The following is a 16,129-nucleotide window of genomic DNA, read 5'->3' as shown; positions in this document are numbered from 1 at the left end:
GTGGCTAGCTCTCTTCCATTGATACAACCTTTCCTTGAGATTTCTCAATCCTCCAATGAACATATCAATTAATAGGTCTTATAGTGGATAGGTCGAAAAAACATCAAGAACACATCAATAACAAAATGTTATTACACCTTTTCCTAAGTGCCTCAACAGATAAGTAATCAACAAGCTCGAAAAAACAGCAAGTAATAGAATGCTGGAATCAAATATGCAGATGCACTCCAAAAATACCACACCACGAAGAGCATATCACTCTCCACTGGAATCAAAAATGCAGATGCACTCCAAAAATACCACACCACGAAGAGCATATCACTCTCCACAAAAGCAATTGCACTCTCCAAAAACATCAAAGCAGATACAGCAGAAGCCGAACCAAACAGGGGATTTCGAAAATGTATGTTCACTGTCAAAGTAAAGAATGGGGAAAACGAAAATAGTAGATGGAATTAAAAACACAACTTCCTGATCGCAAGCAAAAGAAGAAGGGAATGATCAATCCCCCTCCTAACCCAACTCAACATCATTCGGAGGAAGAAGAGCAAGGTATCATGACATTAACAAGCCAACTCCACATCAATTCGACAGCTCATATGCACTGTCATCTATGCACTTCACACTACTAATTGCATTAACAACTACCACTACACATGAATCAACCACCACAACCACAATCTGCGACCAACCTTGAGCCGTCAGCCACCAAACAAGAATGCGTTAAAGGAGAAGGTAAAGAGAAGGCAAAACCCTAGTGATGAAAGAAAGGGGTAAAGAACATCACAGTCGTTTTTTCCATGTGTTGAAGAAAAAATCGCCGAAGTAGGAAGGATAGGAGTAGAGAAAACATCACACTCGAAAAAATCGTAAAGAACCCTCAAATCTGCGATTAGAAGAAGAAAAATGCTCGTTATACCTCAGATCTGTCGATCGCGGGGCAACGAAGCAAGAGGACGAAGGAGAGCCGCAAGGGAACTCGTTAGGGCTGCAGAGAAACGAAAGGGGTAAGCGGGACAATGGGTAAGAGGAAAGCGGGGACCGCAGCCGCGGATCGATCCGCTTCGCCAACAATTTGCCGCGAAATGCCGAACCAAACACCGGAATGCGGGACGAAGCAGCGGTCGCACGCCGCGCCGCGCAGCAGAAACCGAACCAAACAGCGCCTAAGAGTCGACCCAAATAAGAGTGGACCCAAATTTGCTAAGAAAGCATTACAGATAAGTAAATATCATCATTAAATAACCATAGAAGATATCTTAAGTACATTAAAACACAACTCCCAAACACCAAAAAATAAAAAACAAAAACCACCAAAAATAAGAGTGCAGCCAAAAAAAACAATCTACATCAGAAAAGCCACCTCTTTAAACGCATTTGGGATAAAGTGCTATATAGGAAGAGTCATCTCTTGAACTCGTACGAGCCATCTGGCCTGATTGAAGATCCTGGCTGTGCAAAATCAGTGTGTAAGATCAGGGATGAGAAAATATGTTCCTTAATTAGTGAAATATTGTAGAAGACCATAGAGTAAATTAAAGCAAAAAACGAACATTCAATACCTATCAGTGTAATGGTTGATGTTTAAAATGGACATCTTTTTTTAAGAATGTGTACCAAAGAGGACAAATTTTTGTCTCCGTTAAGACAAAAATAGATAATTTCTTAATGGATGAGTGTTCAGTTAATAAGCTAATAAAATCATAGAGAAGGAATACTTGCAAGATCATGATTTTCCAACAATATTTCACAGGTAAACCTGAAAAAAGTGACATTTACATAAATACACACCTCCCAATTCAAATTTATTTACATATTTAACATTGTAAACCTGGAAAAAGTGACATTTACATATATGCAGACCTCACAATTCTAATGTATTTACATATTTAACATCTAAACATTCATAATTAGAAGCATACTGCAAACTCTTTAATGTCACATTGAAAATACCACCATCGCAATTTTTAAAACTGAAATACATCTCTTCATGCATAAGCTTATGACACCACGGTGTTATTAGTCCCTATTTTTAAAACTTAAATATATATTCGTGTTGAATGTTTAATGTTCTTACAGTAACGTATTTATTTGCCCTAATTTCTATGGAACATTCCTATCAAATTAATATCAGAGCTATTAATTCCAGAGGAATTAAAGAATGTATTGTTAGATGTCCCTATTGGTGTTCTTGCAATAAAATGTGTTTGCACTATATTCGATGGAAGATTCCTCTCAAATTGGTATCAGAGCTCCTAGTTCCAGAGGAATCAACGACTGTACTATTGGCTACAGGAGTCTGTGACATTCGGCACAAAACCTCGAGATACAATTGTGATTTAAGCTCTGGGAAGCAATAGCAAAATCGAGGTGTGCAAATAGTCGCAATACAGTAACGTGCTTGCTGGGAAGAGGTGAATCTCACAATATTGTCATAACTAGCTAGGAAACCTCATGATACAGTCGCGATTGAAGTCGCGATCGAATCCCACATGGTAAGCCTAGGAAGGAACCGCACATCTCCGTTGTGACCGTGATACAGTCGCGATCGAATCCCACATGGGAAGCCTAGGAAGGAACCGCACATCTCCGTTGTGACCAAAACAGAGAGATGTAACTCCCATCTTTCGCCTTCACCCGCTTCCGACAGTCGCGATCAGAGCCAGATGGGAAGGTCTGATAGGATTGTGACCTACAGCGGCTTGAAACTCCATCTTTCGCCTCCTCCTACTCTATTTTTAAGATCACGACGTACAGAGACCCGGAATTCATGTGCTTGCTGGGAAGGCGATGGCAAATTTTCCATTTCCTATGAATGACCGAAGAGTTAAGCTTGATGGGAAGCATCGAGATTCAAGCCGCTTCTTAATCATAGGAAAGTCATAATTTGAGCCAGCTGAAAGCGATCAAACCAAGAAAAACAGTCCAAATTCAAACAAACTATGGGATTGCGACATACAGGTTTCGAAAATGACAAGTAAAGGCGACAAAAAAAAATGATTTGGAGGAAAAATTGGAGGAGCATGTGAGCCAAATCACATCTAAAATAAATGAGCATTTCTCGTTGATGAGGAGCGATTTACGTCCATAGAGGGGTGATTTTCATCCATAGAGAGCAGATTTAGGACTCTAGAAGAAATAATGAAGAAACTTGTTGAGTATCATGCAAACCTGTCATCTGTAGTGGGATTGAGCGGCATCGTTAGAAGCGAACTAGAGTGGCAGCACTTGGAAGGAATAAGGTGACATTCAGACAGTAGGAACGCGCAGCAACAAGCGGAATGGGACGACATGCAATTCAAGGTTGGAGAAAATGAATTCGAAGGACTTTGGCTTGGAATAAGGAAACACGGTGGGTGGGAGACCCGCAGAGGACTGTATTCAATTGAGCTAGCACTTATTGTCACAACAATCTTCCAAGCAGAAGACGAAGCAAGAGCCTATGGGAACAAGCGTGCTGACTATGGGGCGAGCCAGAGGTATGGAAATAGGGAATTCAATATGAGTCGTCGAATGGAACCCAATCCCCGCTTCATAGGCAGAATGAACTTTGATTGAGAGAGTTGGGGAGGAGACTTCACATAAGAAAGTTCAAGATACTGTTCTTCAAGGGAGAAGACACATGGGTGAAAAAAACTAGTGGAGCAATTTTCACAGTGAATGGGCTAAACAGGGTTGTGTTTGGAAGGGAAAGCCCTAATTTGATTCTGGTTGGGGGAAGCTAATATCATATTCTCTTGTGAGGAATTTAATGATTATTTGCTGGAACGTTTCTGAGCCATTTTATAATTAGACATACATAACAATTCTGCATCGATTCAAAGCTAAGGAGTATAGTGAGATATTCGAGCTATTTTCAATGCGAGTGAGAGGAATTTCTGAAGCGGTATTGAATGGGAACTTTATTACCAGTCTAATGCTCGACATACGATAGCACTTCATCCATTGAAACCGCAAAATTTAGTAAAAATTATAGTATTAGCATAGTTGGTTGAAGATCATAATGCAATATAATAGGCTAATATGAGCAACACAGATGAAGTGTCATATCAAACTGTTACAACTACGATGACACCAAAAGCTCAAATAGTGTAAGTCCAGAGTGAGCCTTCACGAGACAAAAATTATGAGCAATAACCAAGAATGACACTCAAGCACCTTACAGAGACAGAACTAGAAGAAGCAAGCCAAGGGGTTATATTTTAGGTGTGATGAGAAGTTTATCCCAGGACACCATCACAGAAACCGAACATTACAAGTTCTCAAAGTATGTGATGAGAGGGAAGAAGAAAAAATAGAGGAAGTTGTGGGTGAGGAGGAACACCTATATTTTTTCTCACCTTGAGGACAAAGTGTCTTTTTGGGGGCCGCATTTTCTGTCCGGACTCCTGACATAGCTCTACGTGCCGCGGAGGTTATTCTTAAGTTATTTTCAGGTTATTTCTGAGTTATTTTCAATAATCCCGAAATAACCCAGAAATAACCCGCAGTCTTTATTTTTGGGTTATTTCGGGATTATTGAAAATAACCCAGAAATAACATGAAAATAACTCAAGAATAACCTCCGCAGAACGTAGAGCTACGTCAGGAATCCGCACAGAAAATTTAGCGCTTTTTGAGAGGGGAGTATTGTTATGTGGGTGTCTAAGGGGTAATTTATCTTTTTTTAACATAAAAAAAATTAAGTTTTTTATTATTTATAATTGTTTAGTATAAATAGACCCTAATATGTTTAGGGTTAAGGCTGCATGAGATTGGGTTTTGACTCTTAAGGTTAGCGTTTGGAAGAGATTTTCTCTCTCAAATTGTAAGGAATTGGGAGAAGTATTCTACCTCTCGAATTGTTGGTGCTTATATTTGTATTTGTGTTGAATTTTTGAAGCTCTTGCAAAAAAATATGTGTTTAATCTAATTTCTATGGAAGATTCCTATCACACTCTCAAATCCAAAATGAGCATGCGAGCATTAATAAACACAACTACTAAAAACTCCATTATAAAATAATAAAATGGAACATTCACATTAGTTCTCAAAAGCTATCACAGGAATATAGCATTCAGAAACCTAACAATTTAACATATGGGAGTGTCACAAGCGTACCATAAATTTTCCTCGGTTCTGAATATAAGCACATGAAAATCTGACCTGCTTCTGCTAAATAGAAGATGCATTATGAAATCTGATTTAGTTTATGCTACTTTTTCATCACAGATAGATCCTTCTGCTTTCATGATCTGCACTCTAAATTTATATTCCAACTTATTAATAAGTTCGAATTCGCAGATATCCCCTCTGCAAATGTTATTTGCTTTCGCAAAATCTACCCAACCACCAAGGAAGCCTACAAAACTGTTGCTCTTGTGATACAAGACCGGCCAGCATCTCATGGATGGATCCTGAAGCACAACGATTTTCCTTTTGTGTTTCAATTTAACTATCTGGCAAGACAATTTGCTTTGAAATTCCTGCTTGTGGAATGAATAATATTAGATCAAATCGATAATTTGGACTGCAAATGATATAAAATTTTCAGCTTCACAATAGAAATGAGAAATTAATATAACAGCGCTTCGATATTTCATCTAAAGAAATAGGAATTTTGTAAGCTAACACGTGAGAGTTGGATATCTTACAACATCATTACACCAAGGTGGATATCCCAGTTCATAACTAAAATATGTTAAACCAATAAACAAGCATTCGAGAAGGTTAAAAAAAGAAACAAAAAAAAACAGGAAATAATACTACCAATTAAGTGGATATTAAAATAAACCTTTTTAATATAAAGCCTTTCAATATCAGCACCTAAAAATCCAACACCCTAACAATTATTATCATCAGCTTTATCACAACAAACTTGCAGACCACAGATTTGAAAAAACAAAGTTATTCAAGAGAAAAAACTATTTAGTGATCACTAAATCATGGCAGCCAATAGCGCAAATGTCAGAAACTCAAGCATATTCCCATTAACAACATTAATTTTTATGAATTAATGAATAATAGCGACAAAATGTTATAATACTGAGAAAGATTCAAAAGAAAAAGTAACGTTATATCAAAAGCACAACAACAAGTCTGTAATTAGACTTGAGTTAACATGATCAATCTCATAAAGCTCAAAAAAGGGATCAATAATCCATAGCAATGTATGATAAAAAGTGATATAGCTGTAAGAGTATGTGGACAAAGTTATTAGCTTTTCTTATCATGAGATTTTACTTTGCTGGAAAAAAATTTTCTAAGAGATGATTAATTCATAGAGGTACATATGTCCATTGTAATGCATGTAATAACACAAATTTAGTAAATTTAAGTAAAATACTAATAGTTACTTTAAGTGAAATAAATAATAATAATAATATTTATTTAATAATTTCATATACCATACTCATCTTGAGTGCATTTAAATTATTAATTTTATTTATCAAATAAACACAGCTACTAATTGAAATTCTTATTTTAAAAAAATGGTGATTGCACTAACTAGCATCAGCTCAATTGAATTTTATAAAAGGGAAACAGGGAGGCAAAGTTCATGGGGGCAAACAGAGAACAAAGAGATGGAAACGAAGGAATGGATGCCCTACAGCAAACCGAGAGTGTAAAGCGAACAAGCAAATAAGGAAGAAGAGGGAAGCTGAGTGCTAACATGGGCGGAAACATGCATGTGGGACAAGACTTTCATATCTGGCTCCAAGCATGAAGGCTAGGGTTTGATGTCAATGAAATTATTTTTTCTCTAGGATTTTCTTCTTCAGCTAGGATTTGTTGAAAAGTATACCAAAACTTAATTTAAACTTCTTTGCTCTCTTTCTTGAAGGCACGTTGATTAAAATGCCATGCTAGAGTCTCTTTTTTTTCCTTCGCAATTAGAAGGTAGACTGGGAAAATGAGGCCGAACTCATTGAAAGCTTTTTTCCAAGGTATTAGAAGATAAACGCCAACCTCAGTTTAACATTTTTTAGGGAAAAAAAGATTATTGAGAATAAATTGATGCAAGATCTTCTATTTGCCTGCAAATTAATATCTATGAAAAAACTTAAATTTTCTAAAATTAAGCTCAATATGAAAATTTGTTCTAATTAAAATGTTTACAGGTAAGCTTGATTGGAATGCATGCAAATAAATTCATCTAAGTCTACTAGAGACTTATTCATCTAAGTCTACTAGAGACTTTATTAGGTGAAGTTTTGATTGTTAATGGAGATACATACTTATATAAAAGGAAAGAATGTAAATATTTTATTTAAATGAAAACTCAAAAGACTAAATTTTTATTTAAATGAAAATTTACAAGATCTATGCCATCCACTTCTCTTTCAGATAAACAACAATTTTTAAGTTTTATAATTTAAATTGAATGGACTAAGGATTACAATTTTCTTACATAGCAAATTAAAAAAAATATATAAACATTAAATCATTATTATATGAGTTGATGTTCATCTTCTCACGAAGAAATTAAATAATGCATAAAGTATTTACAATGCATAACTATATGATTTATATTTTTATGTAGAAAAGGGTTAATAGATATTTGCTATGTAATTTGCAATAGGTAATATAATGCGAAATTCCTCTAATTACATCTTGAAGCATGATATTCAACAAAGTTAAATATACGGTGGAATATGAAATATTATAGTTAGCTAATTAAAATAAATTAATGAATTACAGTACAGGATATACGTGATATGTAGTCATATTTATAATGTGATAACTATAAATAAAACATAAGAGTAGCCAAAAGGGTAGATGATTTGCAAGACACAAAATCATAGGTTTTAAATTAATTAATTATAGGCAGGTTACGAGTTTTAATATCATGTGTGATTTTTAGGTTGAATTTGTGATGTGTGTGGGCAAGTTAACAGCAAAGCCAAACTAGATCTGTGAAGATCAAGACCTTAAGGTGAAACTAAAGATGGGTTATTACATTTCTAAGTTAAGTTAGTAATTCATGCTTTTAAATCAGCTGCACATTATAGGTATGCTTTGATTAAATTTTCTTAATTGATCACATGATGTATTGTTACAAGTCTAATAACCTCTAACAATTTGTCAATGGATCAGTCATATCTTTAAAATGAAATGCATATTCCAATATAACCCCATGAGTAATTATTTTGTAATATATAGTAGTTTCTCGTAGAAAAACTTAGCTTCTCATGGAAAGACATTAGTTTCTCATAGAAAAACTTCAGTTTCTCATAGAAATACATGAAACTTTTCATACAATGATATTTTATGTTGAAATGAATGCAAATAAATAACATACATGTACAAATGCTTGCGTGTGCACATTATTGAATGAAAGTTATACCCTTATGGAACTAGTTGGGAAATTATGTATCCGCACACAATGATGATTTTTTCTTCCACCTCAAATAATAGAAGAAATAAAACCCACACCTCACTGTATCAAAACGGGGTAAATCGGCCAGAGGTTAGTTACTGCCTTTCCACTTCAAACAGTAATGAACTTGTTCTACGCCCCACAGTGCTGACGGAGAACACATTAGCAAGGGGTAAGTTAGATTTTATTTAAATGGTGCTCATAAGACAAATGTATAAGTTTAAAGAAGCATATTAGTTAAAAGTATCACGAGTTCATTAAATAATTAGACTCTTACACGATAAAATAAATTATTTCACACCATTCTTCAGTGTATAGTTCAGGTAACATCGATAATCATAGTTATTATTTAAACGTTCAGCACATATAAGATTTTTCTTATAGATTAAAAAGGATTATTAGCGTAAATGTTGGCCCATTTCTTTAAAATACCATGATGTAGAATTGCAATTGACCCACTATATTTTGAGAGCTCGTTATATTGCTTAATTAATAATTAAATATTAAATAAGTGTTAAAAGATAATCAATGTACCGTTTGCATGACCACACAAGATGAGAGAAATTCATATTTCAATTTTTTTGTTTAAATCTCATTAATTTATTGTGCTGTTGTTGCTTTCCGGTTTCAAATATAATTAGAATATATCTAAATTTTATTTCTTTAGTGATCTAAAGTTGAGACATATTACAAACTAATAAGATGCCTATGGAGAGGAGGAAGAGTATTTTGGTCCCCATTTTTAAGAATAAAAGGGATGCACAAGAGTATGCAAATTACGGAGGAATTAAATTGATGTGTTATACTTTAAAATTATTGGAGAGGGTAGTTGAATATTGATTAAGAACTATTATAAAGATTTCTCATAATCAGTTTGGATTTATGCCGAGCAAGTCTACTATGGAAGCTATACATTTATTGAGAGGTTTGATGAAAAAGTACAGAGAGAGAATAAGGAGGATCTACATATGATTTTTATTGATATATAAAAAGCTTGCGATAAGGTTCCAAGAGATATTATTCGGAGATTTTTAGAGAAGAGAGGTGTTGATATGACTTATATTCAAGTCATTAAAGATATTATATTAGAGTTGTTACTGTGTTCGAACATAAGGAGGATTGACCAATTATTTATCAATTTTAGTTGGATTACATCAAAAATCAACTTTAAGCCCATTATCTTTTTGCTTTAGTTATGAATGCACTTACTGGACATTTACAAGAGGATGTACCTTAGTGTATGCTTTCGTTGATGATATCCTTCTTGTGGGTAAAATTAGAGAAAAAGTTCAGGAAAAACTTGAATTATGAAGGTCTACTTTGGAGTCTAAAGGCATTCATTTGAGTGAACTAAAACTGAATACATGGAATGTAGTGGTACTAGCTCTAGTGACCGAGTTGTAAATATGGGTGATCAAATTATTAAAAGATGTGAACGCTTTAGATATCTCAAGTTTATTGTTCAAAGTGATGGTGATTAAGATGAGAATGTTATTAGTAGAATTCAAGTAGATTGATTGAAGTGGAGGAATGTCTCAGGCCTATTGTGTGTTAGAAAAGTAACGCTTAGACTGAAAGGAAAATTTGATAAGATGGTGGTGAGACCTGCAATGCTTTATGGTGCAAAATGTTGGCCTTTAAAAGAGAAGCATCAAACTAAGTTAAGTGTTGCCGAGATGAGAATGCTTAGGTAGATGAGTGGCTTTAAACTTAGAGACAAAATGTGAAATGAATATATTCGTGATAGGGTTAGTGTAGCTCCAGAGGCGGACAAAATTAGAGAGAGTCATCTTAGATGGTTTGGTCCCATTAAACGTCAACTATCTGATGATTCGGTTAAGAGAGTAGATGTTTTAGATTTGACTTATGTTAAGGAAGGCGAAGATAGAGCTAAAAAAGACTAGGGCATATTGTATAAAAAATGATCTTAATTTATTAGAATTAAATGAAAATGTCACTCAATAGGGCACAACGAAGAAAAAGGATTCATGCAGCCGACCTCACTTAGTGGGATGAAGGCTTTTTGTTGTTGTTGTTGTTGTCATCATCTAAAGTTATTAGCCAAATTTTGATTTCTGTCCTACATTTTTGCCTTAATAATTCCAAACTTCTTGGCCGACTAATGACAATGCAACCATCCAAAAAACAAAAAAATTGTTCCACAACAGCGTAAGGAGATCTATTAAAATTTGGGTAACTTTTTTTTTAAATGGGCGTCGTCATAAGATGGTTTTTTGCCAATTTTATTTAACTAATAACCAATCCTCAATAAATGGTGCATGATATAAACAAAATTGATGGTGTGATACATCTGGCTTCAAAATTTTCGAAAATAACCTTTACTTTTAAGCACAATGGTTTTCCATAGAAAGACCCTTTTTCAAAAAAAATAAAAAAATATTAGCTATTCAACTAGATTTTACTAAGCAGCCTACACTAAGACATTCATGATGGCACACTCATGCTTGAAGTTCATACTTAGATGGTACTTGAATCATATAACATTTTCTTTTCCAACGCCCTTTTTAAGTTTATTCAAATAGTGCTCTATGATATTAAAAATTACTATCAAAAGTATAAGCAGAAGATGCAACGGAATATTATTGACAATAACATCCAAAAGTGCGGTACTACAAAGCTTACTTGCCGTACCCTCCAGCTTAATAATGAGGAGAGGGTAAAACAATAAATCATGGGTGTTAATCTTATTTAAGAAATTAATTATCATCTTGGAAATAGTCATATTAAAATATTCCAAGGATGTACTCACAAGGGAGGACTGAACATCATCAGATAAGCAAACGCTGAAACTAACACAACTGGAAGATGGAATGTCAGCTGAATCTGTTCTATCAGTTTTGAGTTTACATATCCAACTAGAACAGGGGGTAACATTCTTTTCATCCTCATCAAAAAAGGCATCATGAGCACAGCCTGAACAATTAGCAAAACAATTTCGGATGAGAACCCATCGTTGAAGGAACAATTAAATGTTCTGTAATTTATCTGAAAAGCATGAAATTCTAAAAGCAAGAAACAAATCACCCGTTTGCCGATCATTTTCTTTAACAAAGCATTCAGGAAACTTTTTGCAGCTCTGCAGGCCACTTTCAGCTATTGTAGAACTTCCTGAAAGATAATATTTTCATCAGAAGGCTTAAAATTATGGAAGAAAAACAAACGTGCCCGTTAAAAAATGTCCATGCCATGTTTAGCAAACTAGGTATCCATTCCTGAGACCAATTTACATATTATGTGAAGTTTGCAAATTCATTTACACAAGAACAGCATATTTTCCATTTAGACAGAAAGGTGAACATCAATTTTTTTGTATATCTTGCACGATCTTGGAGATAGAGACTTAGTACATGTTCTGGTATAATTGGTTTACAAATGAGTAAAAAGCTGCATATTTGAAATGAGTTGTTATAAACCGAGATATAGTAATTAGTGTGCAGATCAGCAGCTATTTATATCAACATCAACTGATTTCCTTGTATCTCACAATACGACTAATAAATGAACATTTAAGCAATTATGAAGGCGATCGTTCTAGTAAAAAGATTTCTTTAGAGAACTTGACATCAGAGAAAGCATTTCTTTGCTGAATTAGAAGCACCATGATTGCGATATTGTAGCCCAAGCTACCTTTGGTCTGAGGAACTTCATATTCCTCACTGATAGACAGCAAATTTATGTTCTTCTCATCGGTGTGGTCCAATGTGGGGTTGGAGGAAACTGCTGAGATAGTTTCACACGGTACACCAGTTTCCAGATGAAAAGTAGCATGATCATTTTGGCATAAAGGTTTTTCATGTCCATTTGTGTTGCAGCTAGGTCCAGTTGCCAGCTCTATTAATTTTTCATCAAGAGTAGTGTGGCATATACCATCTGCTGAAACGAAAAAATCAGCAATTCCCTCAGGTTTTATCTTATTAAACCCCATTTTAAGACTACATTCTGCATGTTCAAGATTAGTTAGAGAAGCCATTTTGTCATCATGCAGCTCACAGTCGAGCATTTCATGGTCATATGAATGTTCTTGGTCTACTTTTTCATTGTTTCTCATTTCATCATGCTCTTTGTTCAGCTGCATTAGTGAGCCACACATTTCAACCGACTCCTCTTTAATATCAGAATGTGCTTTAACAACCCAAGTAGCAGTTTTTGTCATGGCATCGGGTTCTTCTACTGTTTGTTTTGATGGTAGGAGAGGAACTCCTTTCCCTGTTGTGTTCATCGTGTTTCTGATGATTTTACTTGCAACTACGTCAATGTTCTCTATGTCTGAATTCACAACCTCAGTGGGAGAAATCGCATTTAGTTCCCCAACTATCGCATCACTATTTCTAGGAAATGTTTCTTCAGAATCATGAACTGTGATATCCGATTTTTTGGGGTTTGAGTCGTAAAGAGGTTTCTCACCTGCACTTGAAAGTTCCAGAACCCCTTCCGACTTAGAATCACTTTCAATCATGAGAGCCTTAGGGAAATCAAACTCAGCAGACATTTTTTTCCTCTTTAAACATTTCAGAACTTCAGTGCCCATTTCAGAACTTCAGTGCTTCAGTGCCGGATGGGCTATGTTTCTCTTCTGATGATTGTGATACTTTTTTTTGCCTTTCAGGAATTGTAATATTAACAAGTTTTAAATCAGAAGCACATCTTTCTTTTGCACATTTTCCCTTTCTTCTTTTCATTTGAAAGTTTACTCTCTCCAAGGAACTAGTCCCAAATATTCGTGCAGTAAATAGTAATCCACCAGTGTAAGTAAATAGAACAAACTCCCCCACTGTTATAGAATGGTCTGAGACAAAATCATGCCAACCATTTTGAAAAGCCAATGAACCGTCCACAATTGAGATCTTCACAGTCCAAATCTTTCCATCAATATCTTTAATAAATACATAATTTTTAGCCAATCCTTTCAAGATGCAAGCCGCCATGGGTGGAATAAACTGCATAGGTAAAGGATGAAGACCAATGTTAAAAACCACATCTACGTAGGTGACAAGCATCCCAATCATAGCCAAACAGAAATATAAAATTTATTTCAAATTAACTCAGATCTTTTAATTAAGCCACTGGCATTAGAAATTTCAGTGCACACAATCTAAAAAAATAATAGCAAAAATGATGCAAATTAGACACAGAGGAGCAACCCGTAAATGATTTCAACGTTTTACTACACAAAATGCTCCGGCTCCTAGTTCATAGATTCAGAAACCAAAGAAAAATATTAACTATGAAAAGGTATTCTATTAAATTAACGTTAAGATATTTATATTGCAACGACTCATTCAATAACTCTAGTATCCACTAACAAACTCGTGCTGTTGTTGTAAGAAGCATCAAGCGTTTGCTTCTTAAGAAGTAAGAAGTTTAAGACGAATGGGACTTCTTTGCTGGGTTGACAAAACCAAACCCCTCAAACTAAAGATAACATATTCCACTTCTTCTTCCTCATCCAATTTAAATAAAAGTCTCTCTGACAACTCCATCAATCCCACCAAATCGTCATTTTCTTATTTAAAGCATGAAAATAACCAGGATCCAATTACAACATTAAGCAGAACAAATTCTAACATATGCCGCAAAGCATATCAATAATTACCTACCAATGTGTGTAACAAATACCATGGCATCATTACTCCCAAATAAGCTCTTCAACTCATAAATCTGGCTAAAAAAAAAAATTAATAGCTGGGAAACAGCACTTGCTCCTAACCCAATACAAGATTCTCCAAGAATAAAAATTCCTACTACAAGATATATAATAGAAACAAATTATAATATTCCATAAATAATTTCAATAGCCAACATAAATTCCTGTTATAAATTCTTTTTACATTAATAAATAATTCCAACATCATTGCACTAATAATTTCATCAGCAGAGAAACAGAACTTGGAAAACATCAAAATATTATTTCTGTCAGATATATATATATATATAAGAAGAGGAGAAGGTTCAACGAAAATAGTAGCAAACAAAGACAATGGCGGTGGAAAAGAGTGCAAGAGAAGAGGATCACGCATACCAAAACTTCATGGAAATCACCAATCAATACTTTAAAGAATGATAACGGGCATGGATTAGGTGGCGGCGGCGACGAAGAACGTGGCTTCCTACCACGTTTCTTCTTCAAGGTTGTTGCTAAGCATTCTAAGGTCGGTTGCTTCTTTCTTCCCCTCCCTCTAGCGACCACCTTCTCCTCCGATGGCATCTCCTCACCTTAAACCCTAGGAAACCCGCAGCAAAACCATCGCTAAAACCCCAACTCTCGCAGCAATTACCCTTTTTTCCCTATTTACAGCTGGGTTCTTCACAAGGATCGCACTATCCGGCTCTTCAGATCCCTCAGCCAATTGCATTCACTTCCCAGTGCAGAACTGTACTCAAAAGCACCGACGCATTGGCCTATGTGCTCGGCCACGATAAAAGAATGAATAATAATAATAATAATTAACAGGCGAGCTGAGCAAGTACACGAGCGAGCTCAGGCTCAGCTCATGTTCGATTCATTTATATTTCGAGCTCAAAAAATGTGTTCGTGTTCGACTTATTTACTTAGCGAGCTGAACACGAGTCGTTCACAAACAAAGAGTCATTTTGACAACCCTAATCACATAGTCATAAGATTTTAAGGATTGATACAATATTTAAAGCATCATTTGAATCTAATATAATAATTTTTATTATATTTTCTTATTTAATACTTTTAATTGATCATAAATCTTTGTAGCCCCGTAGTCAATTATTTTTTAAAAAAATACTACTCATCTTTAGTAATATTTCGAGCCAAAACGAGCCGAACACGAACGAACAAATATTAGTACGTGTTAATAATAATAATAATAATAATAATAATAATAATAATAATAATAATAATAATAATAATAATAATAATAATAATAATAATAATAATAATAATAATAATAATAATAATAATAATAATAATAATAATAAGGAAAAATTACATATAGAGCATTTAATTTTATGCATTTACTTATTTTATATCTAAATTTTATTTTTATATGATTAGAACCCTAAGATATGAAAAAGTGGATTACTATTTTCATCCTTTTCATACATAGAAAAAAGTGCTCTTCATGTAAAAATCAAAATTTAAATATATAGATAAATTTATAAGAATTGTTCAAATTCCATATTTGAAAATTTAATTTATAAAAACACTCAAAATATTTCAATATTAATTTGAGTATTTTTAAAGTCAAATTAATTTGTTTTATAAATAAAAATAGATTTTAAAAACATTTTAAATAAATTTGTAATTAAAAATATAAGAAGAATAGATATGATCTTAAACAAATCCTGATTTGTGCCAAGCCTACTGAGCTTTGAGATCTAATATTTAAAAATTAATAAATTAAAGAGATATTTATATACATTTCACAAAGTTTTTATATAATTAAATATCCAACATCGAAACTTTCATATTCACTTGAATATTTCACAAATCTTTAATATTATATCAAAATATCATCATCATTATATTTTTTTAACTAAAATATAAATTTTAATGTGGGGATTTATGAGATTAAAATGTTACAAATATAAATATCAAAGTTTTAAATTTACTTATGTAAATACATAATGAACATCTGAAATGCAGAAATGCAATTACATGGATCTCATGGAGATCCAACGTACCACTAGGAAAGGGCAACAGCAGTTTAAATCAGCTAGCAATATTATAGTCGGACGAATCGTGAGTCAATCAAATGAATATTTTTCTGAACCGAAGAA

General features: G+C 34.0%; 2 protein-coding genes across 3 annotated transcripts; both read right to left on the bottom strand.

Moving 5' to 3' along the window:
- Nucleotides 1-1,265: 1,265 nt before the first annotated feature.
- Nucleotides 1,266-12,899, bottom strand: LOC110031447 (B3 domain-containing protein Os01g0905400-like). Of its 2 annotated transcripts, none has more exons than XM_020734647.1 (5): nucleotides 12,008-12,899; nucleotides 11,405-11,488; nucleotides 11,130-11,293; nucleotides 5,101-5,465; nucleotides 1,266-1,448 (listed from the first exon to the last, which is right to left on the bottom strand). In XM_020734647.1, exons 1-4 carry the CDS (start codon nucleotides 12,867-12,869, stop codon nucleotides 5,190-5,192), a joined length of 1,386 nt encoding a protein of 461 aa, XP_020590306.1. In that variant the 5' UTR covers nucleotides 12,870-12,899; the 3' UTR covers nucleotides 1,266-1,448; nucleotides 5,101-5,189. The 2 variants fall into 2 exon arrangements, with proteins under 2 accessions (XP_020590306.1, XP_020590305.1); XM_020734646.1 differs by having other exon boundaries at nucleotides 1,267-1,452.
- Nucleotides 12,900-12,909: 10 nt separating this feature from the next.
- LOC110031449 (B3 domain-containing protein Os02g0598200-like) lies at nucleotides 12,910-14,797 on the bottom strand. Its single transcript, XM_020734648.1, has 2 exons — nucleotides 14,400-14,797; nucleotides 12,910-13,317 (listed from the first exon to the last, which is right to left on the bottom strand). Exons 1-2 carry the CDS (start codon nucleotides 14,583-14,585, stop codon nucleotides 12,910-12,912), a joined length of 594 nt encoding a protein of 197 aa, XP_020590307.1. The 5' UTR covers nucleotides 14,586-14,797.
- Between the last annotated feature and the right edge of the window lie 1,332 nt (nucleotides 14,798-16,129).

The sequence above is a fragment of the Phalaenopsis equestris genome, unplaced genomic scaffold (genome assembly GCF_001263595.1).
Source record: "Phalaenopsis equestris unplaced genomic scaffold, ASM126359v1 Scaffold000819, whole genome shotgun sequence".
Classification (NCBI taxonomy): domain Eukaryota; kingdom Viridiplantae; phylum Streptophyta; class Magnoliopsida; order Asparagales; family Orchidaceae; genus Phalaenopsis; species Phalaenopsis equestris.
Note: the sequence above shows the minus strand (reverse complement) of the source record. Positions and strands in the feature narration are given on the sequence as shown.

What these genes read in the sequence shown, in the direction of transcription:
- LOC110031447 (XM_020734647.1), bottom strand. Translation starts at nt 12,869, where the DNA reads ATGTCTGCTGAGTTTGATTTCCCTAAGGCTCTCATGATTGAAAGTGAT. An exon ending in AGAAAATGATCGGCAAACGG is followed by an intron (nt 11,294 to 11,404) that starts GTGATTTGTTTC and finishes CTAATTGTTCAG; the next exon opens with GCTGTGCTCATGATGCCTTT. An exon ending in ATGATGTTCAGTCCTCCCTT is followed by an intron (nt 5,466 to 11,129) that starts GTGAGTACATCC and finishes TTCCACAAGCAG; the next exon opens with GAATTTCAAAGCAAATTGTC.
- LOC110031449 (XM_020734648.1), bottom strand. Translation starts at nt 14,585, where the DNA reads ATGCCATCGGAGGAGAAGGTGGTCGCTAGAGGGAGGGGAAGAAAGAAG. An exon ending in GTGATTTCCATGAAGTTTTG is followed by an intron (nt 13,318 to 14,399) that starts GTATGCGTGATC and finishes TTACCTATGCAG; the next exon opens with TTTATTCCACCCATGGCGGC.